Raw genomic sequence first — 27,411 nt, forward strand, 5'->3', positions numbered from 1 at the left:
ATATTTGACTTTGACTACGCGAACTCACATTTTTTCAGAATGTCCGTTATCGGCCATATATCAAAAGGCCCCAAGGAGAAAAACTCGCAGTTCATGAAAGCGGAATTCAAGGTCAATGATCTTACTTGGAGTGCTCTGACAGAAGTCTCAGGAGCAACCTCCTCATTACATTAACACAACGCGATTGAATATCGAGTGCCAGTGTGACCAACGCTTCATAGGTCTTCTGTGTGCATCGTTCTCAATGGAAAATGCTTCTTTGAGACTTCCTTCCATGAACGCCCACGCTAATGAGCAATGGAATCCGTCGACCCATATGCACACAATTCAATAAAATCACCAATCCACCCACGCTTCGTATAGCGACATTGCGCCAGGTTGCCAGTAACTATCTTGCCTGCCCGAATCCAAGAGATATTAGTCCAGTCGAAACAACGCCAATGTGGGCCGAAGTGAGAAACGGATCACTCCAACGTTCTATATCCATATAATAAAGTAAACAAATGCGGACATCAAGGGTATCGTGCGGAAAGGAAAATCATGCTGCTTGGGGGTCGGTGGCTCGCCTCATTCGATAGTCTGGTTCGTGACGGAACTCGTCAGTCGCAGGATCCCAGCGATAGGCTTTGAAGTCGACACCGTATGGCCGCTGTCATGATGTTAGCTGCAATAATATCAATAACCTTATCAGGCTGCTTACCGGTTCGAGCATGTACACCACGCCCAGAGGAACATCAAGGTCGCTAATGTCCTCCTGTTTGAGACCCATGAAATAGGCCAGAAGGACGCGACAGATGCTTCGGTGTCCGATGATGCACACATGGTCGGTCATTCTTTCGATCTCTAGAATGACCTTGCCGAGTCGATTGATGATGTCGAGGTATCCTTCTCCACCAGGTCCGGGATATCGATATGTCAACTTGTCGCGTTTTCGGAGTTCATACTCATGATGAAACTTGTCGCGGATGTCAGCATAGGTCATACCATCCATTGCTCCAGCGTGCAACTCGTCCAGCATGCGCATTTGCTTGATGTCGTACTCGTCTTCATTGAAGAATTGGCTGGTTTCGATACTCCTCTTTAGCATACTGGTCCAGACACAGAAGTTTCGGTCTTGGAGGCTTTGCGCCGTATACTCTGGGTTTGGTGGGGTGGTGTCACCAGGCAGAGGAGGGAAATGAATGCTGGCTTGTTTCCGGGCCTGGTTTTGCTCCCACGCTTTCCATTCGACTCCGATGAACTTCTCCAATGCTTTGCCATATCTTACCCCGTTCGGACTCAATGAACTGTCGCCTCCTATCTTGCCGTTCACGTTGTCCATTGATTCGCCATGTCGGGTGATCCAGATCTGTCTGGGCGCCAGGTTGAAATTCATCAGGTAGGTCACGGCCTGAATCGAGAGAAATCCTTTCACCTGAGAAGTGATCATTTTGCGACCGACATCAATCATGGAACAGTATGCCATGTTGTGACCTTCTTCGAATTCATCCAGTTTCTGGTAGGACTTTTCGTATTGGTGGACGCGTTCTTTGAAGTCGTCTAACGCAGCAACAGGATCCTTTCCCTTGTAATCTGGACCCGACAATTTCAATCGCATGTTGGCCTCGAGCAGGTTCTTGTCTTCACATCGAGACTCTAGGAAGAGTACATTGATGGTCTCGTCGCGCTCACGGATATGTTTGATGAGCGAAAGACGTCGTTCCTGCGTATGATTCGTGGCGTCCAGGATCCCGACCGAACCTTCATTTCCCAAAACATATTTTAACAGCTCTTCCAGTGTCTCATGCGCCACTTGTTCACGCAGCTGTCTTCCTCTTTCATTTTGCGGGTCGAAGAATGCAGCAGACTGGTCCACTGGCGCCGGCGCTGAAAGTAAAACTTGCTCGTTCTTGTCTTGAGATGTTGTGCTGCCATCCGTTTGCTGGGGAGTGGTAGGGGACGAGAGATCCTTTGTCACTTCACCGTTAACCCGAATCTCGGTCTTGACTGCTGGCGGAGGGAGGAGTTCGTGATCGACAATACTCTGCGGCCCCTTGGTGGTTGAACTCATCCGTCGCACGGATTCACGAAGAGCATCATCCGTCCGATCGGGTATAGGTTTTCCTCTCCCAGCAGCCACTCTTCGACGATCTCCAACGTTAAATATCCTTGTAGGATGCTGCAACCAATTCAGATAGCGGGCGATCTTTTTTGTGATATAGCTCTTGCCTCTAGCCGGCAATCCCACCATGACAATAATGAGTTTGGCTGCGACATCTCTTTCTGATATTTGGCCGTTTGGAGACACTTTCGACCGAGTCAGACCAGGAATGTCGAGGGTAGTCGCTCGAATCTTTGGTGTTGCGGAGCCAGAAGCCACAGTGCTGCCTCTAGCAGATCTAGAATACCTCGGTAAGTCCTCCTGCGCGTTGAAAAATCTAGGTTCTATGCTCACATCTGTGGACTCCCAGGTGCACTAGGCAAAGGTGTGTCTGTTAAGGCTCGTCCCATCGAGTTGGGAGGATTTGGTGTAGGTTTGGGAGGGATGCGCCCAAAGGCCCCTTTAGGGGGAGGCATGAGACTCGACTGATGGACGACATGGTTCAAAGAGGATTCGGTTTCGAGGTTTGGTGTAGAAGAGGCACTGCTCATTATTGCGGCGCGAGCGAGGCCAGAATACTGTACACTGGAACGTCGTGTTGAAATTGCGCCTGGAGTTGGGACACCCGGGCTGTCGGGCGGCGAGGTATGCCTAGGCCCCTCTAGCAAGACCATTCAGTACGAATGCACCGTAAGTGAAGTGTCTATACTGGGAGAGAGAAGAAGGAGAAATTTCATAAGGACCGGATAAGGGCGTACAAGTTGTGGTATTCAAGCTTTGACTCACTCTTCGATCTCCAAGCGGATACGGACTTTTTGGGTCAGAAGCGGGTAAGAATAATAGTGGATTGAGGCTTGCGGCAAGTGACCGCAGAGGCGCGACCTTGTTACGCAAGGGTCGTAGGCAGTCTGAGGTTGGGACTGGCTTGCTGCTCAACTGACGTCGGCTTCCTTCTCCCAAGCGTTACCGAATTGTTGATGCAAGATGTGGGAAAACGTTCCTTGAACTCTTTGATATAACTGGCTGGTTCCTGGTGCCCTGACTTGTCCACGAGGCAGAAAGATAAGCTTGGAGCTGATTTTTGGGCTGCTATCTCTTTTAAACATATGCATCCAGCAAGGCGCCCAATTGCCAGACATCAGTGAGAGCGTGGGATGTTGATGAAACGTTGGCAGTGTCAGGCATCCAATTCTCCGTTGTGAGTCTGTGACTGTGAATCCCTCTTTGTCGCCCAAATTCCAAAAAACCTGCGGGATAGGGGTAAAGATACCCCGAAGCACCAACTGCTGGACTGCCCAGTGGATCGAGCACAGATATCCTTTGCGGGCTTCATTTCCAGGCTGTTCGGGAACTAAAGCCTGCATCTCCGGTTCGCGCGCCAATAAGCCTCGTCCTTGAGTCGGCCCTTTTGGTGCTTAACATGTGGCAGTAAGCACTTGACGGGTTGCAATAGCCTATATACTCGCAGATTGTTCGTCCATTCGGCGCCCGGTTTAAATATGGCCAATGCAGTAATGTTTTGGCTTTTCTTGTAGATGCGAATTTCAGACATTCTACAATGCGATTGTGAGGCCCCAATCCAGCACATGTCGACAGAATCATCAAACGTGGACCAGCAAATTGCGACCACGCAATGCCTGTTCATTGTCCTTTCCACCAACGCCGTGCTAGAAAACACATCCAACTCAGGAGAACAGATAACAATCACATTATAAACCTCCTTCACGACGACGGCGGCGTTTCTTGCCGCTCCCTCGCCTCCCTCTCCTTCTGCTGCCTAGAAATCGCCGCACGGGCAATGATCTCGCGCCTGCTCAAGCCTTCATCGCTCGCACCGTCCTTGGACCTTCCCAGGACGAAGTCACCTCCAGTCCAACCTCCATGGTCTGCATGTTCTGCATCGTCGTACGTGTCATTTGGGTCATAGAACTCCTCGCTAGAGAGACGGTGTCCTCCATGTAATGTATCGTTGCGCTCCACCTCCTGTTCGATCTCTTTCGTCAGATTCCAAAAGTTGCGATCATGTTCACCCCAGACATTGTGCGACAACTCATGACACAAGGTTTTGCGAATGACCTTGTAATCTCTGTAGCCGTCGTATCCGTCCGTCCGTAACCTCAACTCGATGACCTCGCCTGCATTTCGGTTTAGGCCCAACGTCCTAGATTCATGGGTGGTATGTTCGGCAGGGTTCATCTCTGTCAGAAGGCCAACGCTGAACTTGTGCTTGCGCATGGACGCCTTGATTCCCGGATCGTTCGCAAGTCGCTCGAGAAACCTTCTGCTCTTTTCAGGATTGGGTAGGTATGGCAATGGTTCAATAGCATGGAATGTGTACGTGCTTTCTTCTTGAACCTTCTTCCAGTCTCGTGCTTTGTTCGCCTTGACTGGTTTGAAGCTGCTGGGGCGACTGGGTCTCTGACTGGCGGCGCCCATATCGGCCATTTTCTTGGCCTCAGCATTGGGAGTACCGATGAGTTTAATTCGGGTGGTAGGAGTAAGGAAATCGCTCAACTTGCGGCCCGCGAAAGGATGTTTCAGTAAACCTGGTTTTGGGAGAAAGAACAGGGAGACTCGCTCGACGTCGGCGCCGATCTTCTCGGCGCATTTCGCAGCCAAATCGCTGACCGTCTGCTCCGCGACGTCCTCGAACTCGAGCGACTCATCTCGATATTGAACCTTCATTGAGTGGATGTGGCGAAGGGCTTGAGATCTGGTCGAACAGTGTCGGACAATGTTTGGCCCCGGTATCACCATATATCCGGAGTTGAACGAGGACGGAACTGGCGGTGCAGGGAGAGCTGAAAGAACAAAGTCATGCCTACCTAGGTACGCTAGATGTTGATGTTCTTCGTCGTTCGAAGCACTTCGCGAATTAATCAGCGACCACGAAAGGTCGCAGGCGACAATGATGACGCATTGCCTATCCAAGCCCGAAGTTAAGCCACTTATTGGCAGATCCGGAGCGAACCGACAAGCCGAATTCCCCGGATTTTAGATCGCCAAATGCCTGTAATAGGCTTCCTTGACGCCTGCGGATTTTTAGTATCAACCACTACATGTTGCATCAGGTGCCTCAGCCTTGCGGCATGTGTGTATTCATTATTACTAACGATCTCGTTATCACCAACCACTAGTGACCATTTTGACCGTTGACTTGCGAGACAGGGATAGTGTCTGTCCCCTGCAAATGTGAGGTCGGAGCAGCCTGGACGTCACCATTACTGTGACCATTGGTGCCATTCGTGTCATCAGCCTTACAGCAAGCGCCATTCGCATCTCGTCCAAACTCAACGGAACTGACGTTCTTGCTCCCAGGGACATCCAATGCAGGATTCCTCTCGAAAAAGTCAGCCGGCTTGAGTTCAAGCTGATGTATTTCCACCGGCATGACAGGCCAGTCCTCCACGCGCGGGTTGTGCGTGAGACCGAAGACGTTCCATACAACCACATCATCGTTCTCGACATCGTCGTTACGAGCCACGGCGTCTGAAACACCGCCTACTTCCTTTTGTGACTGATTGGTAAACTCGCCTGCGGCAAAGAGCTCTTCGTCCTTGTATTTCGTCACCCAAATGTGGTGCTGTGCAAAAGCTGCTCTCTTGGCCATTATAGATTCTGGATCCGCCAGCAGCAGTTGACTTGGCGACGGGATGAATTTGTATGCAACGGGTCGCTGAGAAATAGGGTTGATCTTGTTGGTGTTTGCCATCTTGACCGTCAGATTGGTGAACGGAGAGGCTTGAATCCAGGTCGACTTCGTCACGGGTTTGCGCACGACTTCATATCCATTGCCGAATGGGTTGGTCTCCGGGTTCATCGGGATGGGCATCGATTCCTCCGTAAATACAGTGTTTGCTTGTCCGTCGATAGCAGGATCAATTCGTACAGCAAAGATGTGCTGATGGTTTTGTGCAAGGGCACCAGGCGACACGACGTTGCCATAGGGGCTAACCTTGCCGGGATCGATGTTGACAACTGAGACGACTCCAGTAGCGCGTGTCTCCAGGGTGATACTATTCCAGATCGTCAGCATTTGGTGCGCGCAGCCGAAGCTTGTGTGGACTTACCCTCCAGCCTGGTCGAACTTGTAAGCGAAAACATACTCGTAGTTCGCCAATGTGATGATGAACTGAACAACCAACTCTCGATTTCTCGTCACCACAGCCCGGTTGGTTCTGAAATTAGTGTGTTTCCAGCCGATACCATTGTCCTGCTCATGGATACAAACCACGTTCTTCGACACGGATGGCTGGCCTTCTGCATTGACAAGCATGGCATCAATATACTTGATAACTCCGAGACAATCACATCCCAGTGCCAGATTGTTGGCAGCTCGGCCAGCACCAGCATCACCAAAATCGAAAGCCTGCTTCCGCTGGAAAGGTGGCCTAGGGTCGCCATAAGGAACCGTCATCTCTGACAGACTGAGACGGTAGAGGACGCTTCGACCATCATAAGTGACATCGTGAATGACGGCGCACTCCCGAGGAGTGAATCCAACTCGGAACCTCCATTTTTGCCATTCAATAAGGGAATCGTCGCTGACGGTGAAAGAAGGGCCTTCGGGTTGCAACACATTCAGTGGTTTGAGATCCTTGCGCAGAGGAGTGTCCAGCAGCTCCGGCACGTATTCGGCGGGCTGGCAGTGCTCGAGCACGTTTGTCTTAGCGGTACCATACTTCAATCCGTTCTCCACGCCGCCGGTAGCTAGACGATCGATGCGAATGATCTCCTGCTTATAAGTGTCCATGACTGGAATGATCGGCAGAGGATATCCGTAGTGGTTCGTGTCTGGGTTCTCATTGCGCAATTTGGCAAAGCATAAGCCTTGGGTGTACCGAGGGGTGACCTCGCCAGGGTCCGGTCCGCCATACGGCCAAGGGTCGATGGCGATGTCGAACTTCTCTGCATCGAGATTAAGCTCCTTGACAGCCTTCTTGAACATGTCCGATTCCACACAGACACGGCTGAACTCTTGAAACTCATCCATGGTAAGTGACTGCTGAAGGCCCTTTTCCGGTTTCCTCATGCTAACTTCATTCTCGGAGGCAATATCGATGACGGACTCCATGTATTCATGGCTTCCATCCTCGTAGACGACATCATATTGAGCACGAGCTTGACGAGGCGGCCGGGGAGTTTCTGCTGATAGAGTTCCAGCGTGTTCGGCATTTAGGAATTTGACCAGCTCAGCCTTTGCTGGCTCAAAGGTGTAGACATTTCGAAACAAGATGGCAGCCTTCCGAGCGTTGATAACTGCTTGTCGAACGACCTTGACTTCGTCGCCACTCAACTGATCAAGTGGGTGTCGATGGACGATTTGAGGGACCACATGGCCATTAGTACCGTTCGTCCCATTAGTAGAGACCATCTCGAAATACTTCAGGCTTCAGACGGAGGGAATGAGAGGTTCTGGAATGCAAATGAATGACTTGAAGAAACGAGCAAGGAGAATATGACATGAAGTGATGGTTATGAGGTGTAGTTGAACGGCCCATGTCTGTTTGAATGTGGGCCGGACATGTCCTCATCGTGGGTACTTTGTACAGCATCACAAGGTTGGCCGCAAGGCGATCACTCGCGGGCGAGGCGATAAGGCCCGAGGAAGAGCTCGCCCCCAGCTTTCATGCATTTTATCTTACGTGAAAGTTTTCCCGGGGAAGCAATAAGGACGAATTGCGCGATGTACGGCCATCGGAGGGGCAAGTAAGAGGTTCAGAACTCAACATGATCATTCACCCAATCTCACACTGGAAGGCGATGGCGTCGCATATACATACCTAATCAAGACGGACGGCTGGAACGGGCATGTGGTCCAGCATGTCGATCTGGCTCTGGACAACATAAGTACCATCAATTCTCCTGGACTTGCATGCTTACGTGCCTGAGTGTATGCACGTCAGGGGCCTACGACTTGAGAACTATACAATGCATGTGTTCCCGCCGCCGTGTGTAGGGTTGTGCCAAGCTTTGTAGAGGACGGTGGCGTCAGATTCGTATCACTAAAGCCATGGCAATATGGTCTAGAACCAAAACTGGATATCCAACAGGAGTCATTACACCGTCTGCTGGCAGGATATCTCATCACGGATATTCTTCATCGTCATCCATAGCCCAAAACTCCTCTTTCAGCAGTGCGGTATGTTCTTCGTTGACTGATGGGGACGACTCTTCCAGTCTCTTCTCCTCCGAGATGGATATGATCCCCTGCATGTCGATCTCGTACGGAACTGCTGCTGTGGTTGGGCAGGTCCAGGGTGCGAACACGACTCGAAACGTGCGACTCTTCTTCTTGTCCCTCCATATGTTTCCTCCAGCATATTCCAGTCGCTCACTTTCCATCTTAAGGACAAGGCGAGTGGATATCTGGTTGGCCCATGCCAGCCCCAGTGCAGGATTCTTGAATTGGCTACGTCTTTCTTCGCTGTCGTCACCCCATCCTGTAAAGAAGCATTGTTGGTGATCAAGACTTTGAACTTCCCGTCGCAGCTCAGCCGATGCTGATGGTAGGCCCGGACCAGGGATTGCTGGCGAAGACGAAGCTGGAGATGAAGACCGTGGTAGATTCCTGAGTTCATCAAATCGATCTGATACCTGATTGGTGACCACGACAACGACGTTGTTTTCGATGGCGACCCGCCGCAGCATACTGCCCAATTTACCAAGTTCAGTGGCTCTCTTTGCAAGCCCTGCTGGTGTCCGAGTCTCGTGCTCAGCTCGGAAGTTTGCGGCAACAGAATCAAGAACGACCAGCCCAACATTGAAACGCTGCACTGCGACCGGTAGCTGAAATCGAAGAATATGTTCTTGTGCCTCCAAGTCGTTGGTTGCAATGGCATGGACGTGGTCAAGGGATGGTCGATCTCTTGGTTTTAGGGCCTCGTACGCGGGATGAGACTCCAGCATCTGCTGCAAGCGGTTCGTGCTGAGTGGCGCCTCGGTCGAGACATAGATTGCACCCCTGCCCAGTCCATGCGGCGGAGGCAGTTGGACAGACAGCAATAACCCCAGAACAAACTGCGTTTTCCCCACCGCGCTCTCTCCCACGACTTCCACAATATGACCTGGTACGATGCCGCCACCTAATGCTCGGTCGATCGTTTCGTCGAGTGTCTTCAGACTAGGTCCTACTACTGGACTGGCTGCACCATTCAACGATTCTGCAATCGTCACCGTAGCCTCAGCCGGGTCTGTAATTTTAATGTCCCAGACTTGCTTGACTTTCCCTTGCAAATCATCCTGGAGAGCTTTTGTGACATCCAACACAAACTTCTGAACATCGGTAGCAGGTAGCGGACACCTTCGAGCAATTTCGATAGGATCGAGAGTGATCAAGTCGGCTACAGTAATGTCATTCTTTTCAAGGGAGTGGAACAGATGGGTGTAGTCTCGGGAGTCGAAATTAGGGAGAATCTCTGCCAGGTCGGACATTAGTGCGTGCTAGATTTGTGGTCGTGCGAGTCCTAGAGGCCATTGTTATTGAACCAGCAAGATGTTTCGCCTGCGTGGTTGATTTCCAGGAAGAGGTACAGGAAGATCGTGAAAGCAAGGAAGGCGTCCTCATGGACGAGAAGTCCTTGCCTATGATCTGACCGGCGAGGAACAGCACATTGTCAAGTGCAGGCGCACCAAGGCTCTCAATATCAAGGCGCGTGAGTGAGAAGATGAACGGACGCGACTTAGTTTACAGTAGTTGGTGGGGAAGAACTTTTGTCCTACAGCCTCGTTGCTGCAAGGCTGAACTGGTTGGAGAATCGAAGCATCCTCTTCTCGGCTGACGGCTCGTCGATTTCGTTGCCATGTTCTTACTCTGCCACAAATCTTGAGAATCACTCAACACACCTCCATCGTGACTGCCTCTACTTGTTGAGGTCACCCAGCTATGGCATCTGTCGCACAACCTTGGCTGATCCATAAGTAAGCACCATTCCACGCAATGCCTCTTCGAACATTCTGCCTGGCTTCGAGTGAGCTAACACAGTCGTTTAGATTCGTCGATCCTATCTTTGCCGTTGGCGTCGGGCTAACGGCTGCCTATGTGCGTATTCGCCGTGAAGAATCTGAAAAACACCCCGACCAGGACTCGAGCATGGGTGGTCTGTGGCAGAAGGGTGTACGATTGAGCAAGAGCTATTTTGGTCCTGAAACGCAGGATGGCAAGAAACAATGATCGGAAGACGGTGTACCTTCGCGGTCGATACAAAAACTTCGAATCGTGCATTGTCATAGCACAGGGGTGAAGCGACAGGAAGCTACACAAAGGGCTGCCATCACAGCTGGCCCGGCCAGCTCTGGTTTCTTCCGGCGGTCTGCCAGCGACGTGCTATACCAGGGCCAACACACAGACTCATTACGTGCCTACACATACAAGAATTACACTGGTCCGGGTAAGCTGTATGCGCACACCTGGTTGGACTGCATTGCGTCCCGAACCTCCAGGGATCACTTTGCCCAGTCGGAATCTGCAGCCATCGTCTTCCTCGTCAAGATGTTATACCACCCGGGTGCTGAAACCTGCTCAGCATGATCTATCGATTCCTGGAGGCTGACAGGATTCTCGAAAAGATTTATACTTGATCCCCTTGACAATCGTCTTGTCAAGCTGCGCACCCTGACAGAGAAACAAGCCCGGACGACTCGTGTGGGAAGAGCCTTATACCCGGTGCACGTCATATCAGATATAACCTCAATCTCGAAACGTAGGGAAAGCCGCTTGCCGCACGCGCACAAGCAAACTCCGTGGAGGCCATGATCGTCACCAAATGACCAGATCAATGGTCAAGATTTTCACCGTGGTAGAGAGATCCTGAGCCACAAGAATGGCTACTTATATAGATATTGATTTAGCAGGACAGGCCTCCTATGGCACGTCCACGTCGGAAGCCATTGGACAGGGACATCACCTCACCTTTACCCGTTATGCATTCGATAACGGGCCAGGAGGATCGTCAGGCTCCACAAAGAATGCAACATTGTGTACTTTCGATCAAGCTACTTATATTGGTATTTTCCTTCCATCTCAGGGCCGCATTTTTGCGGGGTTCCAAAAGGCCACCCTTGTCAGCTTGCTGCCCCTCACATAACGAAAGTGTCTACCTGCGGACTACGGTCTTGTATATTGCCAAATATAAGTACATTGTTGCTCCGTCCGTCCTCAGTGAGAACAAGCCTCATTGACGTATTCACCCACGGGAGATGCAGGAACCCGCTAAGCCGATGCGACGGGGCAACCCACGATCGGATCTCGAGGTGTTCATCGTTTCTCATTTCCAATCTCCTGCCCGAACAGGAAGGTGAGTAGGCATATGCACCAAGATTGGGCAGACTCGAACCACAACTTCGACGGACCCAGTGCTGTGAGACGAACTTAAGCAAGAAGAAGCGCCTCAGAATCGTCACTATGCAGCGGCTCGCCTTGTTATGACTGCAACTTAGAAACCGGTAGGTCGAAAACCACATTTTCTTTCTCCTATTCGCACCCAACCCAGTACAGGTGCAGAACCTCATCCGCTCACCCCCATCGTCGCCATCAACCTCAAGCACCAGTATGGTTACCGTGAAGATCACTGAGAACACTGTCCCCTTCAAGCACCCATCACTCCCGTATCCCTGCGAAACATACTACAAGATCTACGGCGACATCACATCCGGTGTTCGCCCACTTGTCACCCTCCATGGCGGTCCCGGCATGTCACACAACTACCTACTATCTATCTCACGACTAGCTTCCACACACTCCATACCCGTAATCTTCTACGACCAAATCGGCACAGGACGCAGCACACATCTCCGCTCCAAACGCCTCGACACCAAATTCTGGACAACGGAATTGTTCATCGCCGAGCTGGACAACCTCTTATCGTCTCTCAACATCGCAGACTCATTCGACCTCCTAGGCCAATCGTGGGGCGGCATGCTCGGCGCCATGTTTGCAGTTCGTGGTCACCAGGGCCTCGCCAAACTTATCATATCAAATTCTCCCGCCAGTATGCCCCTGTGGCTCGAATCGTGCAATTACTGGCGCACACAACTCCCGTCGGAAATCGAGCACGCGCTACAAAAGCACGAAAAGAACGGTACGTTCGACGATCCCGAGTACAAGGCTGCAGTGGAGTACTTCTACAAACTGCACCTTTGCCGCACGTTCCCCTTTCCCAAGGACCTGCAGGACAGCATCGACTGGGTGGAGCGCGACGATACGGTGTACATGACTATGAATGGACCATCGGAATTTACTGTGATAGGGAGTCTCAAAGACTGGAGTATTGTGGATGACATACACAAGATCTCCGCGCCAACGCTGGTGCTGAATGGAGAGTTCGACGAGGCAAGGGACAGTTGTGTGTATCCTTTTTTCGAACAGATTCCGAAGGTCAAGTGGTATACCTTTTCTGGGGCAAGCCATTGTAGTAACGTCGAGGTTCCGGAGAGGTATTGCGCTGTGGTGGGTGAGTTTCTGAACAGTTCGGTCTGAGACGGAAGGAGGATCGAAGGCTTTCGAGCGAGAAATTGATCCACAGGGATTTGAATAAGGGCAGGAACTCTACCTCGGGTCCAAGCGTTTGGATGGCCACGCTATGGAGAACTTCAATCGTGGAAAGGAGTAATGATACCAGGTACTCAGTGTACAATAGAAGAGCCGGAGCTGTATAGGTAGAATTAAAGTAGTGAAGAGTAGAATTTGCTACCATATGTCCTGAATTTCCTGATTACTCTTTTTTGGGCACACAGAAGTCCCATGATCGTGACATCCGCAGATGGCCAACATCGGTGGCGTCTTTGGAACCCAAGCCTCAGCAAAATGTGCATGCCACAGAACGCCGCGCATCTCAGAACAAGAACCAAAGTCTTGAAAAAGAAATCTCGCCGTTCTTTCTCTAGTACACTTGACACGCGCAGACTCGTCGGGTTCGTAGCTCGTGGTGCCACATAGCTGAAACCGTATCTCTGGAGTTCGATGGTCAACAGAGGCGTTGGCAAGATGGATCTGGAAACGCTGTCACTATCATCTTCTGCTTAGATGAACATGCGCAGATAGCTCGTGTCGATTTGTCAAGGAGATCTCCCCCAAAGATCGATCTCTTTACACGACTTTGCCGAATGCCGGAATCAGGGTTTGTGCAAGCCAGAAACTGAAGACCAGTTTCGGTCCGGTCATGAGCATCTTTGGGACAAGACCCTTGAAGAAACTCGTGAAACCCTCATTTCGCATCATGCTCGAGATGATCCGGAAGCCAGACTCGGGGTTATCAAAGTTTCGGTTCTGAATTCGAGTCTTGATCACGTCGAGAGGCGCAGAGACAAGCAAACTTGCTGAAGCGCCGGCAACTGAGGCGACAAAGTTCTGTCCCCAGGTGGCTTTGTTGTAGTCCTCCAACTTGAAGAGCTTCTCCTTTGCCCATGCGGATCCTCCAAAGAGTGCGAATGAGCCCGGGGCGTTACGTGCGGCTGTCCAACCTGCACCGCGGTACAGTCCCATACCTTCGTCCGAAACAATTTTCAAAAATCCTCGCGACCGGAAAGCTTCGGGGTTGGTCTGACGCTTGATCTTGAGGACATCGAGTGGTAGTAGGACGATTTCTCCAATTCCGATCAATGATCCAGCTGTTGCATTAAGGATGGCTTTGCCGGTTCCCTTGCCAAAGGTGTTCTCGAATTCCATTGCATGGTGTTGGGTCAAGTAGTCTCGCACGAATGGCTGTCCTCCGTACTTGTATATCCGCTGCAGGATCTTGTAGCCTGCGGCATAACCTAGACCGGGAAACAGAGATGTGAATTTTTTGAGGGCAGGTGCGTTGGCAGTGTCTCTGAAGATGACAGTGTTCAGTGCAGAGGCTGAAGTTACCTGTACACTGTCAGTTGAGATCGGACGGGGTGGTCTGCTACGCCAGCTCTTACCCTGCCAGTATTGCTCATCAATCTTTTGGCGATGGTGTCGACCGGGTGAAAGACCATAAGTTCGGCCACTCCAGCAGAGCCTATAGCACACCGATATCAGTTCTTGTCACCGCAATGTTCGATCATCGGACTTGTAGCTCACCTGATCCTAGCAGTCTTGCGACGCCGGATTCTCTCTTGTACTCTTTTCCTGCAGCACCTAGGCCGACAGGAGCCACCGCAGGAGGTGACATGATGGCAGCCTGCTCACGCACTTATGGCAGCGCACGCTACGATGTGGTCCGAAATACTTCGAGGTCGCGATGTGAAGGCACGGGGGAAGGAAACTGCGACGGTTGTACCTCGGCGCCTTTTATCGAACAGTATGTCTCAAAAGCTTGCGCGGAGACGCTGTCGAAAGCGACAAAGAAAAAGAAGAAAACCTGCTAAAGGAGGGTAGACGCGGGACGTTGGTGGTCAGAAGTCAATAGGTGCAGAGGGTTGCGGTAGACTCGATGTCGAATTCGTGATCTGGGAGCCAGAAAAAAAAGTTGTAGTGGAGATAGACATGCGCGCATTGGGGACGGGCCTAAAGCTCTGCTGCACGTTCGTGTGCTCTCGTCTAAACGCCTTTTCCCGCTGTTCGCCCGGATTTTAACCTCCACAAGATGAGGTCTATGTCCGCGGCGACTTCCAGCCTTCGAAATATCCCAAACAGTGAAAGATCAGATATTCAGCAAAGTATTGTATTGCATCTGGAGATTTTCCTTTTCGTGTTCACATAACTTGATTGTCGGTGCAATAATCATCAATATTCGAATATGATAGGAGACAATATCATGACCTTCCCCGGTAATGCTTGCTCGATGCTCACGATTCCAATCCTTTGTGCCAATAATGCACATGTAAACCATGCCATGCCTTAGTAGATGACCATGCCGCTCTTGTAAATAAAATCCATCACTTCTAATCGTCGTTGGCATCATCAAGATACTCAACTGATCATGCAGATTGAACAGTTTCCAGCTTGATTCGAGACTTGACCGCATTTGCTTCCTCCTGCTGAATGTCAACAATGGACTCGCGAAGATTGGTACGGTCAACGTACCTCTGCTTTTCGTTTCCCCAGGACCGAGTCAGGAGTTGCTATCCTTCCCATTCCTGGAACAGGGGTGGAGACTCCATCTTTCTCTCGGCCCTTGGTCACCTCAGCATAACAGCTGGCATGATAGTACCGACCTCCAACCTGAAGAGCATCTTTCCAGATGAAGTCTTGCACTTCCTCACTCCATTCACTCTTGAATGGCTCTTGATCGATGGGACAGGCCATAGATCGTAATACAGGATCCGCAGGCACCCGGACGAAATCCTGTGGCTTTTTCTTCGCGGCGGCCGCAGCGCCATTGACCGGCGCACCACTGGCGTCTACTGGTCCAACGTCGTCTTCGTATTCCTTGCTTGCGATCCATTCCCGCTCATCAACATACCAACTTTGATTTTGGCCACGTTTTTCAGCTTCCAGCATTCTTGCCTTGGTCTTGAAATGCCAGTCTAGATGACGTGCCTTCTTTTCCCGGCCAAGCTCGTCGGATGTAAACCTCTTCCCGCACGTACTGCATTGGTTTGGCCGCACATTGAGAAAGTTCGCGATCAAGTGTGGTCTTGAAATCTTTATAGACGCTGACGTCAATGTTACCTCGATTGCGGTGTCGGTGCCGAAGGCTGAAAGTGTTGGAAGTGGTGTGAGGCCTTGAGGTGGTGTTGGCGCACCAGATAGCAGGCCAGACGCCCGAAGTTGTGCAAGAAGTGGGTTTTCGGGTCCCATCGGAGGAGCCATAGGACCGGGTTGAGGAGTATTCATGCCATGTTGAGGGGGTGGATAAAAGCTCGATTGTTGTGAGGCTGGCTGCTGGTTGACGGTCGCACGTAGCAATTCGGCCAAGTTTGTGCTATTAAACAACGCATTGGAGCCTGACGCTGGGCCAGTGGTTGATTGAGCTAACGGCTGCGGAGGCATATAGGGATTCTGGACAGGGGTGGCTGTATTCTGCGGCATAGTTGCTTGTTGCCGACCAGCGGCCAACTTTTCCGCCATCTTCTGCATGATCGTGTTGCGAATGTCAATCAAATCATTCTCAGACGCATGTCCACTATCAAGTATCTCCTTTAGTGTTTGGAGACTGGCAAGCTTTCTTTGAGCACCTTGGTCCATAGGGTGCGTCGCACATTCTATCTTTGCATCAGTGGTGAGGTCGTCAATGTCCATATGCAACTTTTGCACGTCAACTCCGGCGGCAGAGACAGGCCTTGGTTGAGGGGTTGGTGGGAGATATTGAGGCGTGTGGGAAGGGTGTGGGATCTGTGGCTGTTGGTAATATGGCGTCGGTTGAGGAGGGTATGGCTGACTATAAGAGACAGGTGGAGTCGGCTGGTACTGTTGTGGGGTCGCAACCTGAGGTTGGGGACTTCTGATGTGTGAAGGAATAGCTGGAGCAAATTGTGGCAGACTTTGAGGAGGTGTCGGAGTGTTGCGGTAAGGCTGAGCGGCCGCTATCCTGGCTGGAGCACCCTGAACTGCAGTTGATCCGTAGCGGTTGGCCCCTGGTGCAGCAGTCCGAAACTTGTTCAGACTGTCGACGATGGTCTGGGTGGCGGCATGAGGAAACACCGGAGTGGTCGAGAGAGAACCCGGGACAGGCTCACGCCACGTTTTCATCATTTCCTCCAGCTTCCTTCGGACGTTCCCGTCAACCTGTGAGTACGCGAGCATATAGATCTGATGAAGGTTTCGGCCAAAGTAGACTGTATATGGTGACCCGACATTTTTGGCGATCGAGTCCAATACATATAAGGCCGGCAGTTTGCGAGCAGGAGGTGCCTATGATAGAGTCAGCAGTGATTCCGGACGGATTTGTCGTTTGCTTTTCAAAGTCATAATTCAGAAGAGGCAACCAAGACGAAGAAAGTATGACATACTCGGTTGATGTGATTCTGCAGAACGCGAGAAATCGCTTCGGCATGCTCAATATTCTCCTTTGCGATCAAGGTCAGATTGGAGATCTGATATCTGTCGTTTGTCACAAGGTCTTCCAGAGAACCTTTATAGTCTTCAGCGACCTCATCAGATGGTAGCCCGGACATGTTTGACGGTGGGAAAGGAGATGAGACCGCAACTGGAGAATGAGAGAGAATTTGGATGGAGGCTAGAGTCAGAAGACTCGGTTCAGCAAGCGGGCAACTGGCACGCAGACAAATAGGAGACTCTCAGAGTCAGGGCATTGAGTCTGCGTGAGGCTCCTCAAGCTTGCTGTCGGACAAAAGTGCCTGAGAGAGACAACGAAAAGAGGAATGTCGTGGTATCTTTTGGCTATCTAAACACCTGAGTGCGAACGAAGATGTGACCGATCTCTTCTGACGCCAGACGCCTATTCAACCCAACAGCCCTGTATTCCAATCCACCCAAGCTCTTTCAAGATGGCTGGCTCATGAATAATAGCCAAAATGAACAATGTCTTCCCGATCAAGTGAATGACTCGAGGCAATCTGTGGGGGTGAGGCTCATGTGGATGCTCGTTAGAGCAGTGGTGATGAATAGAGACTGGTTCTGAAGTCTTGATGAGTCTTATTATTCAAACGCCGATTCAGGTACAAGGGTGAGGTAGGAAAGGGAATAATCAAGTGTTGATGCAGACAAAGAGATGGATAAACAGTTGAAGTTCTTAAGCGGAAAGAAGCGGCAGAATGATGGAATTGTATTCACGCCAAGTAGATCGAGTATCTGATCACGTGACGGACAATCTATCGCTTGCCGAATGCGACGAGACGATGAGCGAACCGGTCATCCGCTGCCTCCCATATTGTCGCCGTTTCCTGTTCGCATTCCATCCTCCCTACAATACCGTTGTAATTCTCAAGAACAAGTCGGTATCGCACAATCAGATTAAGCCTTATTCGAAAAGCACTACTACCTGAATATCGTCTCCTCCACAGCATACAAATCGCCCTCCGACTCAGCCATGCGTTTCTCAATCATCGCCCTCCTCGCCTTTTTCGCTTTCGTCCTGGCAGTGCCTCCTACTCAGAAACCTGTGGTAGTGTCATATCCAGCCGATACTCCTTCGTCTGTGATCGATCAAGCCATTGCGGAGATTATCAAAGATGGAGGAATCATCACGCATGAATACTGTAAGGAGACTGCTCCCTCTTTCCATAGGTATACTGGTGTCTGACAACTCCCAGCTTTGATCAAAGGCTTTGCAGCCAAGGTCGCTGAAGCCACGCTTGAGAAGATCACCACATTGGCGGATACATATGCGCCGCAGATTGAGGAGGATTATGTTGTCCGGATTGACGGCTCGACTGACTCACAAGATCAGTAACTGTCGTGACATGTGAGGCATGAATAGCGAAGCCAAGGAGAATGGACTTATAGCCGAACGACAAACGGCACATGATCGAAAGGCTGCCCGGCTGGGATGAATGGCGTTGCAGGCGCTCGGAGTTACATGTATCGGACGGACTGCGCATTTAGAAAATGAAAATGCTCCTGAAATACAATTTGCCATGCTCAACCTGCTGTGTCATATGAACGTTCCTTGAATGAGGTATTCCCTTGTACGAACGGACTATCATATATATTTGGCAGAGATGCATGGCTGGTGTTTGCTGATCGACGTCATACGAGATTACAACGCGCCCCAGAGCGTTCCGTAAAACACGCGTGTATCAAACCCGAGTCGTTTTCTGCGACATGAAATCGTTCATCTCTCGAAACACATTCAGCCACGATTTGATGTTGGTCTAGTGAGCAGCCACGACGCAATTATGAAATATACAAAAGACCAATATAGAGTACTGTCATGGCAACTGAGGAAGCCATTGCTGCGGGACTCATTGACTGGGTCAACAGTTTATCAGTCGCCGACCCGATCTCAACGGTAGACGACCTTACCAATGGCGAAGTCATCTGGAAAGTCCTACGTATGCTTTCCGTCCGCGCAGCTTTTGTCTATCTGACTCGACTACAGAACAAATCGACCGCTTCAGCTTCCCAGGCAAACTCCCAGAGGATGCGAACACGGATCAGTGGATACACAAATGGACCAACCTGAAGCATATCTACGATGCCCTCTCCATCTTCCTCGTGGAAGAATGCGGTCAAAGTCTGCGCTTCCCGGGAGGACGACCCGACCTCAAAGCCATAGCTCAGTCTTCCTCTCTTAGCGATGCTATCGGCCTCCTCAAGTTACTGGTGGTGGCTGCGATCAATTGCGCCGAGCGCATTGAGTATCTTAAGCAGATGCAAGAGCTTACGGAGTCTACTCAAGGCGTACTGATGCAAACGGTTCAAGAGGCTGGCGAGGATGACGGTGCAGATGACGAAGAAGAGCTTGCGGATGGGAATGCCCAGGAAAATGAGAACGATCCTCCAATGTCACCGCGACGTTCCGGGGAAATGGAATCGGTGCTCGAGTCAGAAGAGAGGTTAGGGAAGGTAATAGCAGACAATCAAAGGATTGCGCATGAGAAAAGAGAATTACAGAAACAGCTGGACGAACAGCATACACGCTATGAACAATTACAGGAGCGCTTCGATCAAAGCCAGGACGAGTTGAAAGAGACAGGTGATCGACTCACTTCTGTTCTAGCAGGACGTTCGGATAGTCAATCGTTGGATTCGAAACACGATACGCTCGTCGCAACACTGGAGACTCGCGTACTGGAAGCCGAATCTGAGGTCGAAGAGTTACGCAAGTCGAATGAAGTGCTCAAGATCAAGGCGGAGAAGGCTCAAAAGCTGCAGGATGATTTCGACGAGTTGAAGATTGACAGGGATCGACTGGCACGTAAAGCCAACACGGCCGAAAAATATCGTCAGAAGCTGGAAGCCAGCCAGGACCTTGAAAAGGATAACACCAGTCTCAAGTCCAAGGTGGCGGAACTACAGAATCAACTGAAGCAGTCAGACTCTGCGCGGGTGAATTCGACCGATTTGCAGCGGGAGGTTGACGAGTATAGACGACTCTTGCCCAGCATTGAGCAAGAAAGATACGATATAAACGAAATGAAGAAGCGGCTGGAGTTTGACTACCACGCGCTCGAAGCACGTTATCATGATACCGTGGAACAACTGTCTCGGCAGCAGCAAGAGGTGCACGACCTTCAGGAGAGACTCCGAGATTACGAAGATGGCATACCCTCGGCCACAAAGGCAGAGAGGCAGCTGAGCCCAGTCAACAAGGATCTGGAGAAGGAAGAAGCAGATTTCGCGGAGTCCGAGGCTCGATTGACTGCAGCATTATTGAACGGGGACTCGTCGCCCACGCCTCAAGACTCTACTCTAACGCTGCCTGTTGAGACGACCTCTGCGACAGGTCTTGGTATCGACCTCTCGGACGACGGTGAGGCCATCTCCGAGGATGAGCTCAAAGCACTAATGTCGGCGATGCGAGCACAAGCGCAAGCCGGCTCAGCCACCGAGCGAGAGTCGTCTCTTCGTGCACAAAAGAAGTTGGTTGTTGCGATCGAGCGGCAAAGAAGCAAGAACAAATCACTCCTTGATCATGTACAGAAGCAGGACCAGACAATCAAGGACATGCAGAAGCAGATCTCGGAAGAGCAAAGAGTGCAGAAGGAGAAGGGATCTATGCCCCCACCGCCGCCACCGAAAGACAGTCCAGCGCCCGTATCGGACTCAGAAGCCCAACCACTAGATGAAGAGTCCGAAATTGAGCGTCTGCAGAGTCATAACACGATTCTACAGCGTGAGCTGAAGCTTATGGCTTCGGCGTGGCATGAACAGAATCTTCGGCTTGCCAGCATGAGCTCTGCAACACCAGGACGGAGCAGGGCCATGGGTGGTGCAGGTGAGCCCAGAGGTTTCCTGGGTCGACAGAGGCGAAGAGTTGATGCCGTTGCTTTTGGCAAATAACAAGACGCCCAAGGCTATACCACAATTCGATATCCTTGTCATATCCGACATGCATCATTCTGCACGATTTGCGTCCCTCACACGACGATAATGCCTTTCTGGTGACATTTTCATCGTCAAAATAACTTACATTATTGTGCTCATCCAAGGGGCCATTGCCATCTGAATTATGCGGAGATGGATCTCCCATTCTGCGTACTGCAAAATCGGTATCTCCAAATGACATGTCGACCCGGCTGCTCTTCTCTTTGTTGACTAAACTTACTCCATGCTGCGGGGAAGTATATGGTACGAACCACAACTACGGCTCTGCTACCACCCAAACTCTTTGCCCACAGGCTCGACTATTGCTGTTAAATTACTGAAAGCTCCGCCAAAATCTGAATATGGGTTCGGCCGGCGACGAGGTCTATGTGACGGTTTCCGCCCTCGAAGGAGGACAATTGACTCTGCCTGAACGGTTGTTCATCACAAACGCTGATCCAGAGAAGAGAGCAACTGTTCCATCTTTGTCCTTTCTCATTCAGCATCCGTCACAAGATGGAAAAGCCCAACGTCTCGTCTTCGACCTTGGTCTCAAACGAGACCTGACACAATACCCTCCAGCTCAACAAGCCCACATTGCTAATCGCCAGCCCACCATCCTCCACCCAGACGTTGCAGACTCTCTGAGAGGAGGCGGCCTTGATCCTGCCAAGGATATCGATATAGTCATTCTCAGCCACGTCCACTGGGATCACGAAGGCACCCCGGAGGATTTTTCCAGCGCACAGTTTGTCGTGGGATCGGGCACTCTGCACCTTTTGGCAAATGGTGCTGGTTCTCACTACCCCAAAGCTATCTTCAACCCGGATCTTCTACCGCGGGGTCGAACGTCAGAACTACCGCCAGTCTCGAAGAGTGCCACGACCGCAGCAGAGAAGCAGACAGAACACGAGTGGAAACCATTCGCGGGCTTCCCAGCCACTGTCGATTTCTTCGGCGACGGCAGTGTCTACATTGTCGACAGCCCGGGTCACCTATTCGGGCACGTCAATCTGTTGGCGCGAGTCGCTCCACAGAAATGGGTCTACTTGGGAGGCGACTGCTGCCACGATCCACGAATTTTGACTGGGGAGAGAGAGATATCCTTGTACGACGATGGACATGGAGGACTGAGATCGGTCCATGTTGACACGGAGGTGGCTAAAGAAACACTCAAAAGGATAGGACCCCTTCTCAAATCCCCCACGCCGGCATTGGAAGGGCACAATGAGGTGGAAGTGATTGTGGCGCATGACAAGCCTTGGAGGGAGCAGAATCTGCACCGATTCTTCCCTGGCAATTTATAGTCAGCTTAGAGACATATAAAATATATGTGTTTACTGTCTAAGATTGTCGCCGAGGGCCAGTTTCATGGCACACTCTTGGGCCATAAATCCTCCATGCAGCCTTGTCTCGATGTGAAGCCCAGCCAACTCAGACTGTGCATCCAATGCACCGTTGCATGGCCTTACTCTCCGATCGCAACCCCTCCGAGGTCATTTCCTCGACTCGTGACAGTGTTTGCCCTGCCGCTCTCGAGGTCAGTCCACAGTATGTGGGGTGTTCATCTAAGTCACTTAGAGCCTCGGTTCATTACCCCAAGTCTCTGCCGGTTTACCCCAACTGCCCTCCATGCAGCAGATTTGGGGTATGAGCGACTTTGTCATTACGACCACGACCAGAGGCCGTTGCTCGACCAAGCCGGGTATCATGCACCCCATCTATCTCTGCTCTCGTGCCGGGTTTGCCCATGTGGAAGACCCTCCAGTTCATCGAGTTTTGCCGACTATCCGATGCGGAGAATCCCTTTTTTGGACGATCTGTTTTTGTGACGGACATGGAGATGCACATCATCGCTGAAAAAGATGTCCTCCATTCACATTGATCCTAGAACGTTATTTCCTACACTTGAACTGCCATACCTACCTCCTTGAGACCAACCCGTTCACGTCGCAGCCATCACTAGCATTACTATACTTCAGGCTTAGCAAGACCCTTCACAAAGAGAAACATCTCACAAGTCAAGAGGATGTCGTCGCTAGACAAGACCGTCGCCTTCATTGGTAAACATGCCCTGTCCCAGCCCTGCAGTCCACATCACCTCGACGATTCAAGCCATGCTAACAAAGTATTTGTGTTGCTCCAGGCCTAGGAGTGATGGGCTACCCAATGGCCCTCAACCTCCGCTCGGCACTCGACGACTCGTACAAGCTCCTCATTTGCGACGTCTCAGAGGCCGCCCTCTCCAAATTCCAGTCCGAAGCGTCCGGTAAAGGCCCCGTCGAAGTCATCAAGAGCGGTCACGAGGCCATCAACAGCGCCAACACAGTCATCACTATGCTGCCGACCGCTAGAGCTGTGGAATCAGTCTACCTCGACGAAAAGACGGGCATCATCCCAGGTGCCATCGCCACCGCCTCAGAATCCAACCCACGACAAATCCTGATAATGGAGTGCGGAACCATCGAGACCTCGACAATCCTAAAAGTCGCCGAGGCCGCAAAGGAAGCCGCACCGAAACTTCCCAAGGGCACAGTAGTGGACTTTGTCGATGCCCCCGTGTCTGGCGGTCCCATGGGCGCCCAAGCCGGCACTTTGACCTTCATGGTCGGTGCAACGGCCACGGGTCCTTACGAGCACGCAAAGAAGTACCTCCAACATATGGGCAAGAAGGACAGCATCTTCCACTGCGGCGACGTTGGTGCCGGTACCGCCTTCAAGGTGATAAACAACTACCTTAGCGCGATCACGAGTCTTGCGGCGTCCGAAGCTCTCAACATCGGCGCCAAGATGGGTCTGGATCTGAAGTTATTGACCGATGTGATCAACGTCTCGGGCGGTCAGTGCTGGGTTACATCGCAGTCAAATCCTGTGCCGGGCATCCACGCCAACGCCCCTGCGAGCAGAGACTACGAGGGTGGATTCCGGATCGAGCTGTGCAACCACGTTCTCGAGATGGGTAGTTCGCTTGCTGAGATGGTCGGCGCGAAGACCGTGCTTGATAAGCCTACGCTTGGTGCGTTCAAGGACGCAATGAACGACGAGCGGTATAAAGGCAAGGATGCACGTGTTGTGTACAAGTGGTTGAATGATCAGGGGCGGTAGTGCAGGGAAAAAGGAAATCTAGAAAGAGCTCATTGCGGATAGGGAAAATAGCATGTCTGGCATGGCCACTGGACGATTTGGAGATTGTGAATGCGTCAGCGTAAGGTAGCAATTACATCTATGTGGTGGGTATATTCAAGGTGTGCAGTGAGGTGTTGAGCACCGCGTGGTATATACAGCAGATGCCAATGCATCCAGACTTCATCTCAGCTTCATATCATTCAGGCCGACTCGCTAATGCCTTTTCGTTCTTTTTCTGGGTATGCCGAACGCCCTTGCAGGCGTTCACCCAGCCTCAAGCATATCAGCATAAATATTCAGACTAGTCCCAATGACATCGACGATGGCCCACGTCTGCGCCCCATGGAAGACCTGCGCCCACACCCTCAATACACCCGCACTTAGATACTTCATAGCGGCGGGCGATTCGATAGCCACGTCCACGGGCATTGCATGCTCCGTCTCGTCCAGCATCGTCTTGACCAGCGTGGCGATCTTCTTCTCGTCGTTCGTCACCGCCGGTCCACTGTTCGGCAAACTGAGCGCTTCTAACCATTTGCTCAGCAGGAATGCGCACTCGAGTGTACATAGTGAATGCTGGATACTCCACATGAATGTCTGCGTCTGCGCGACTAGGTGTATCCCGATCTTGACTGGAATGCTGAGTGCGTGAGCCGAGTGCAGGACTGCACGGACGAGTTTGGGCGTGCGCTTGACGGAGGGGCTGTCGCGGAAGGCGTTGGCTATTTGTACTGGGTCGCGGGTGTCGAGGGCACGGCCGGGGCCGAGGTCGACGTTCAGGCGGATATACGCTAGCCTCAATAGAGCGGTGGAATTGAAAGTGACGGGCCCGTTGGGGTTCATTGGATCTAAGCTGGACTCGGGATTGCGTTTCCAAGCGAGCTGCCAGTTTCGGAGGGCTTGCTCGATGGCGACAACGTCGTCGGTGCGAAGGTCGCCGTCGTGCTCCAGGAGATACCGGGAAGTGTGGCGGACGAAGAAGATGTGTTGCAGTACTGCGTGGACAAGAACATAATTGCCCAACGACGAGTTGTAAGTGGTGGTATCGCTGTTGGACCTCAGAAACAGGCGGTTCAGCGCTGTCTGAAACCCGACTTCGGCTGGAGTTCGTGAGTGTATCTCTTTCCATTTGGCCGCCGTGGGTGCCTTGAACTCGGAGGCGTTACACGGTAGTGGGAGATCGAGTTCTGAGGCGAGAATCAGAGAAGGAATGTTGTAGACAATGGTGTGAAAGTTGAAGAAGCAAAAGACGATGAACTTTGTCCGCTTCGTTGTTTCTCGTCGGATCCAGTCGCTCCACGTAATGTCCGCGGACAATTGTTGACTTTTGAAACCGTCATCCCGAACGAGTGTGGCGAGAACACTTTGGATGGCAAGTGCTTCTCGTAGAATCTCGCGGTGCTTGGCCCAAGTCGCCATCGCCATAAGCAGAAGTAGTGCTTGAGCAGTCTGCATGAGGTCCTCTTGCTCGGCGCCAGGCTCCTCAGGCTGAGTTGGAAGTCCCAAGCATCCAGATAGTGAGCCGCTTCGCGGTGTTTCTTCGACGTGGAAGATCTCGCTGTTCTTTCCCGAACCTGAGTATTGTGACGATGTTTCCGTTGCGCGATGTGAGGCTGCTAGTCTCGCGTCCCGCTGCCGTATGCGTTGCATGGCGATCGCCTGGCTGACGTGGAAGAGCTCAACTCCCTTTTGCCCTTCGAAACAATACTGCGCTCCGACCGCCGCCATGGCGAGGATCAGCTCGATGGCGCAGTTGTTCACTGAAAGTGTGGGTATGTGTAGAAAAGGTAGATGCTCGTGGAAGCCGTTTACGTAGCCAGCCAGATACCGTGATAGCGCCAATCGCGATGGTAGTTGGAATGTGTTGGGAATGTGATTCGAGAACTCTGCTAATTTGACAGCAACATTCTGCCTATCGTCCATATTGATGTCGGCCAGTGGTCGGTGTGGGCCATTCTGTTCGACCTGCGGTGCTGCTGGGCTCTCTTCCGGTTGAAGTGATGGTAGTCGTGAGCCGAATCGAGAGAACGAGCTTACATCTTCCTGGTGTTCGGAATTCTGTACAGGACGAGATGCAGGTCTTGGCTCGGTCGAAGGAAAGAGACTGTCCGCTGCGTGTGTCAGAGACTCGGGAGAGAAGAATGGGATCGGCTGTTCGGCGCTGATCATTGATGAGAAATGGTAGGATGATAGATTCCCGCTGTCCATGAAGTTGGCCAGATCTTGAAGAGAGTCGTCAAAATCAAACCCGCTGATACCCATGCCCATCATGCCATTGAACTGGTTGGACGATCCCGCCATCGCAGAGTTGGCCGTCGTGTCCGCCATGTATTGGTCTTGGAAAGAGACCATGGGGTTAACGAGATGGTTGGTTTGCTGGAGAGAAGAATGTGATTGAGTATTTTGAGGTTGGGCATGCTCAGCCGCCATGAGTAACGTCGCGAAGGAGAGGTCATGATTGCTTGGAGTATTGCCCGTAGTCGGGTTGAAGTTCGATACAAGGTTATGTGTGGTCGTGAAATCCGGCGACGTCAGATTGGCGGCATCTGTCAAGTCAAGTGGGATATTGATACTGCCATCTTGCTGTTGCTGCGTCGAAGAGGGCTGTGCAGTGGTGCTGCCGGCACGGCTTTCTCGTCGACCATGCTTGCCCCATCGTTCGCTATCATGGCTGAGGCGTTCATGACGCACAAGAAGATCGCTATGAGACTGTCAGTGGTGGTGAGTGAAATGCGCAACGTCCAGATATACCTTCGGGTGAATTTGCTGTCGCATTGCATACAAGCGAATGGCTTCTCGCGAGTATCTGGTTAGAGTGTAAGTAAAGAGTCTATTCATCACACAGGGCCTTCATACGTGTTCTCTCATGACGTTGGAGATGCTCCAAGCGAGCGAAGAACCTCTGACAGTGTTGACATTGAAACCTCTTAGGCTTCTTTGGGGGCGGTTCTGCGTCTTGATCCTGGTTTTGATCAAGGGTTTGGTCTAGAGTCGGGTCCAGGCCATTCAGCTCTGTATCGACGACTTCCTCAATCATGTGGAACGAATACTGCGGACTGCGAGATGACCCCCAACAGTCCTTAGCTTGGAGTACGCGGTAATTGTGCCGGCAGGCGTGGCGGTAGAAGTCTACCTCATGGGGGATGGAGATGGAATGAAGCTCTGGGGAAATTGTCTGGGGATGATTGGGAGGGTTCGGATGAAGAGCAGTACTCCGTGCACCGCCTGGAGCGCCCGCCTATTTACTGGTCACGGGGCACAATACCCGCTTGGCGCCTTCCGGGGCAATCAGGATCCGGTTCAGTTCGACAGGCCTAACCACCGGTACATCAGAAGCGAGGCGGCACACCTCCTCTCACTCTTGGTGACT

General features: G+C 51.6%; 13 protein-coding genes across 13 annotated transcripts; 6 read left to right on the forward strand and 7 right to left on the reverse strand.

The window, feature by feature from the left end:
- Positions 1-538: 538 nt before the first annotated feature.
- EDD37DRAFT_564566 (6-phosphofructo-2-kinase) lies at positions 539-2,754 on the reverse strand (the record flags this gene model as incomplete). The annotated part of the gene is made up of 3 exons (XM_062814016.1): positions 539-649; positions 701-2,378; positions 2,435-2,754. The coding sequence occupies 3 exons, from the start codon at positions 2,752-2,754 to the stop codon at positions 539-541; spliced, it is 2,109 nt and encodes a 702-aa protein (XP_062670206.1).
- Positions 2,755-3,802: 1,048 nt separating this feature from the next.
- Positions 3,803-4,765, reverse strand: EDD37DRAFT_657886 (WLM domain-containing protein; the record flags this gene model as incomplete). The annotated part of the gene is made up of 1 exon (XM_062818930.1): positions 3,803-4,765. One exon carries the CDS (start codon positions 4,763-4,765, stop codon positions 3,803-3,805), a length of 963 nt encoding a protein of 320 aa, XP_062670207.1.
- Positions 4,766-4,956: 191 nt separating this feature from the next.
- EDD37DRAFT_591298 (primary-amine oxidase) lies at positions 4,957-7,790 on the reverse strand. The gene is made up of 2 exons (XM_062814516.1): positions 6,151-7,790; positions 4,957-6,096 (listed from the first exon to the last, which is right to left on the reverse strand). Exons 1-2 carry the CDS (start codon positions 7,452-7,454, stop codon positions 5,214-5,216), a joined length of 2,187 nt encoding a protein of 728 aa, XP_062670208.1. The 5' UTR covers positions 7,455-7,790; the 3' UTR covers positions 4,957-5,213.
- A 6-nt stretch (positions 7,791-7,796) lies between these two features.
- EDD37DRAFT_630754 (DNA repair protein RAD57) lies at positions 7,797-9,785 on the reverse strand. The gene has a single exon (XM_062816598.1). It carries the CDS (start codon positions 9,512-9,514, stop codon positions 8,168-8,170), a length of 1,347 nt encoding a protein of 448 aa, XP_062670209.1. The 5' UTR covers positions 9,515-9,785; the 3' UTR covers positions 7,797-8,167.
- A 180-nt stretch (positions 9,786-9,965) lies between these two features.
- EDD37DRAFT_650204 (uncharacterized protein) lies at positions 9,966-10,253 on the forward strand (the record flags this gene model as incomplete). The annotated part of the gene is made up of 2 exons (XM_062818222.1): positions 9,966-10,000; positions 10,073-10,253. 2 exons carry the CDS (start codon positions 9,966-9,968, stop codon positions 10,251-10,253), a joined length of 216 nt encoding a protein of 71 aa, XP_062670210.1.
- A 1,192-nt stretch (positions 10,254-11,445) lies between these two features.
- On the forward strand, positions 11,446-12,689 carry EDD37DRAFT_407939 (proline-specific peptidase). Its single transcript, XM_062812419.1, has one exon. It carries the CDS (start codon positions 11,631-11,633, stop codon positions 12,555-12,557), a length of 927 nt encoding a protein of 308 aa, XP_062670211.1. The 5' UTR covers positions 11,446-11,630; the 3' UTR covers positions 12,558-12,689.
- A 60-nt stretch (positions 12,690-12,749) lies between these two features.
- EDD37DRAFT_630759 (mitochondrial GTP/GDP carrier protein 1) lies at positions 12,750-14,553 on the reverse strand. Its single transcript, XM_062816599.1, has 3 exons — positions 14,124-14,553; positions 13,982-14,061; positions 12,750-13,928 (listed from the first exon to the last, which is right to left on the reverse strand). Exons 1-3 carry the CDS (start codon positions 14,212-14,214, stop codon positions 13,167-13,169), a joined length of 933 nt encoding a protein of 310 aa, XP_062670212.1. The 5' UTR covers positions 14,215-14,553; the 3' UTR covers positions 12,750-13,166.
- A 506-nt stretch (positions 14,554-15,059) lies between these two features.
- EDD37DRAFT_681235 (uncharacterized protein) lies at positions 15,060-17,256 on the reverse strand (the record flags this gene model as incomplete). The annotated part of the gene is made up of 2 exons (XM_062819745.1): positions 16,937-17,256; positions 15,060-16,838 (listed from the first exon to the last, which is right to left on the reverse strand). The coding sequence occupies exons 1-2, from the start codon at positions 17,099-17,101 to the stop codon at positions 15,060-15,062; spliced, it is 1,944 nt and encodes a 647-aa protein (XP_062670213.1). The 5' UTR covers positions 17,102-17,256.
- Positions 17,257-17,701: 445 nt separating this feature from the next.
- Positions 17,702-18,595, forward strand: EDD37DRAFT_630764 (uncharacterized protein). Its single transcript, XM_062816600.1, has 2 exons — positions 17,702-18,145; positions 18,200-18,595. The coding sequence occupies exons 1-2, from the start codon at positions 17,977-17,979 to the stop codon at positions 18,337-18,339; spliced, it is 309 nt and encodes a 102-aa protein (XP_062670214.1). The 5' UTR covers positions 17,702-17,976; the 3' UTR covers positions 18,340-18,595.
- A 224-nt stretch (positions 18,596-18,819) lies between these two features.
- EDD37DRAFT_657892 (uncharacterized protein) lies at positions 18,820-20,891 on the forward strand (the record flags this gene model as incomplete). The annotated part of the gene is made up of 14 exons (XM_062818931.1): positions 18,820-18,940; positions 18,988-19,214; positions 19,239-19,404; positions 19,438-19,444; positions 19,475-19,584; positions 19,609-19,724; positions 19,746-19,892; positions 19,920-19,937; positions 19,959-19,972; positions 19,994-20,081; positions 20,103-20,192; positions 20,214-20,361; positions 20,392-20,470; positions 20,498-20,891. 14 exons carry the CDS (start codon positions 18,820-18,822, stop codon positions 20,889-20,891), a joined length of 1,725 nt encoding a protein of 574 aa, XP_062670215.1.
- A 193-nt stretch (positions 20,892-21,084) lies between these two features.
- On the forward strand, positions 21,085-22,280 carry EDD37DRAFT_407993 (beta-lactamase-like protein). The gene has a single exon (XM_062812420.1). The coding sequence runs from the start codon at positions 21,278-21,280 to the stop codon at positions 22,220-22,222; it is 945 nt and encodes a 314-aa protein (XP_062670216.1). The 5' UTR covers positions 21,085-21,277; the 3' UTR covers positions 22,223-22,280.
- Positions 22,281-22,860: 580 nt separating this feature from the next.
- On the forward strand, positions 22,861-24,163 carry EDD37DRAFT_407995 (3-hydroxyisobutyrate dehydrogenase). The gene is made up of 2 exons (XM_062812421.1): positions 22,861-22,978; positions 23,062-24,163. Exons 1-2 carry the CDS (start codon positions 22,945-22,947, stop codon positions 24,018-24,020), a joined length of 993 nt encoding a protein of 330 aa, XP_062670217.1. The 5' UTR covers positions 22,861-22,944; the 3' UTR covers positions 24,021-24,163.
- On the reverse strand, positions 24,163-27,188 carry EDD37DRAFT_408006 (zinc finger protein ADR1). Its single transcript, XM_062812422.1, has 3 exons — positions 26,898-27,188; positions 26,793-26,847; positions 24,163-26,742 (listed from the first exon to the last, which is right to left on the reverse strand). The coding sequence occupies exons 1-3, from the start codon at positions 27,076-27,078 to the stop codon at positions 24,306-24,308; spliced, it is 2,673 nt and encodes an 890-aa protein (XP_062670218.1). The 5' UTR covers positions 27,079-27,188; the 3' UTR covers positions 24,163-24,305.
- Between the last annotated feature and the right edge of the window lie 223 nt (positions 27,189-27,411).

This window comes from Exophiala viscosa (assembly GCF_022695815.1).
Source record: "Exophiala viscosa unplaced genomic scaffold EDD37scaffold_5, whole genome shotgun sequence".
NCBI classification, from domain to species: domain Eukaryota; kingdom Fungi; phylum Ascomycota; class Eurotiomycetes; order Chaetothyriales; family Herpotrichiellaceae; genus Exophiala; species Exophiala viscosa.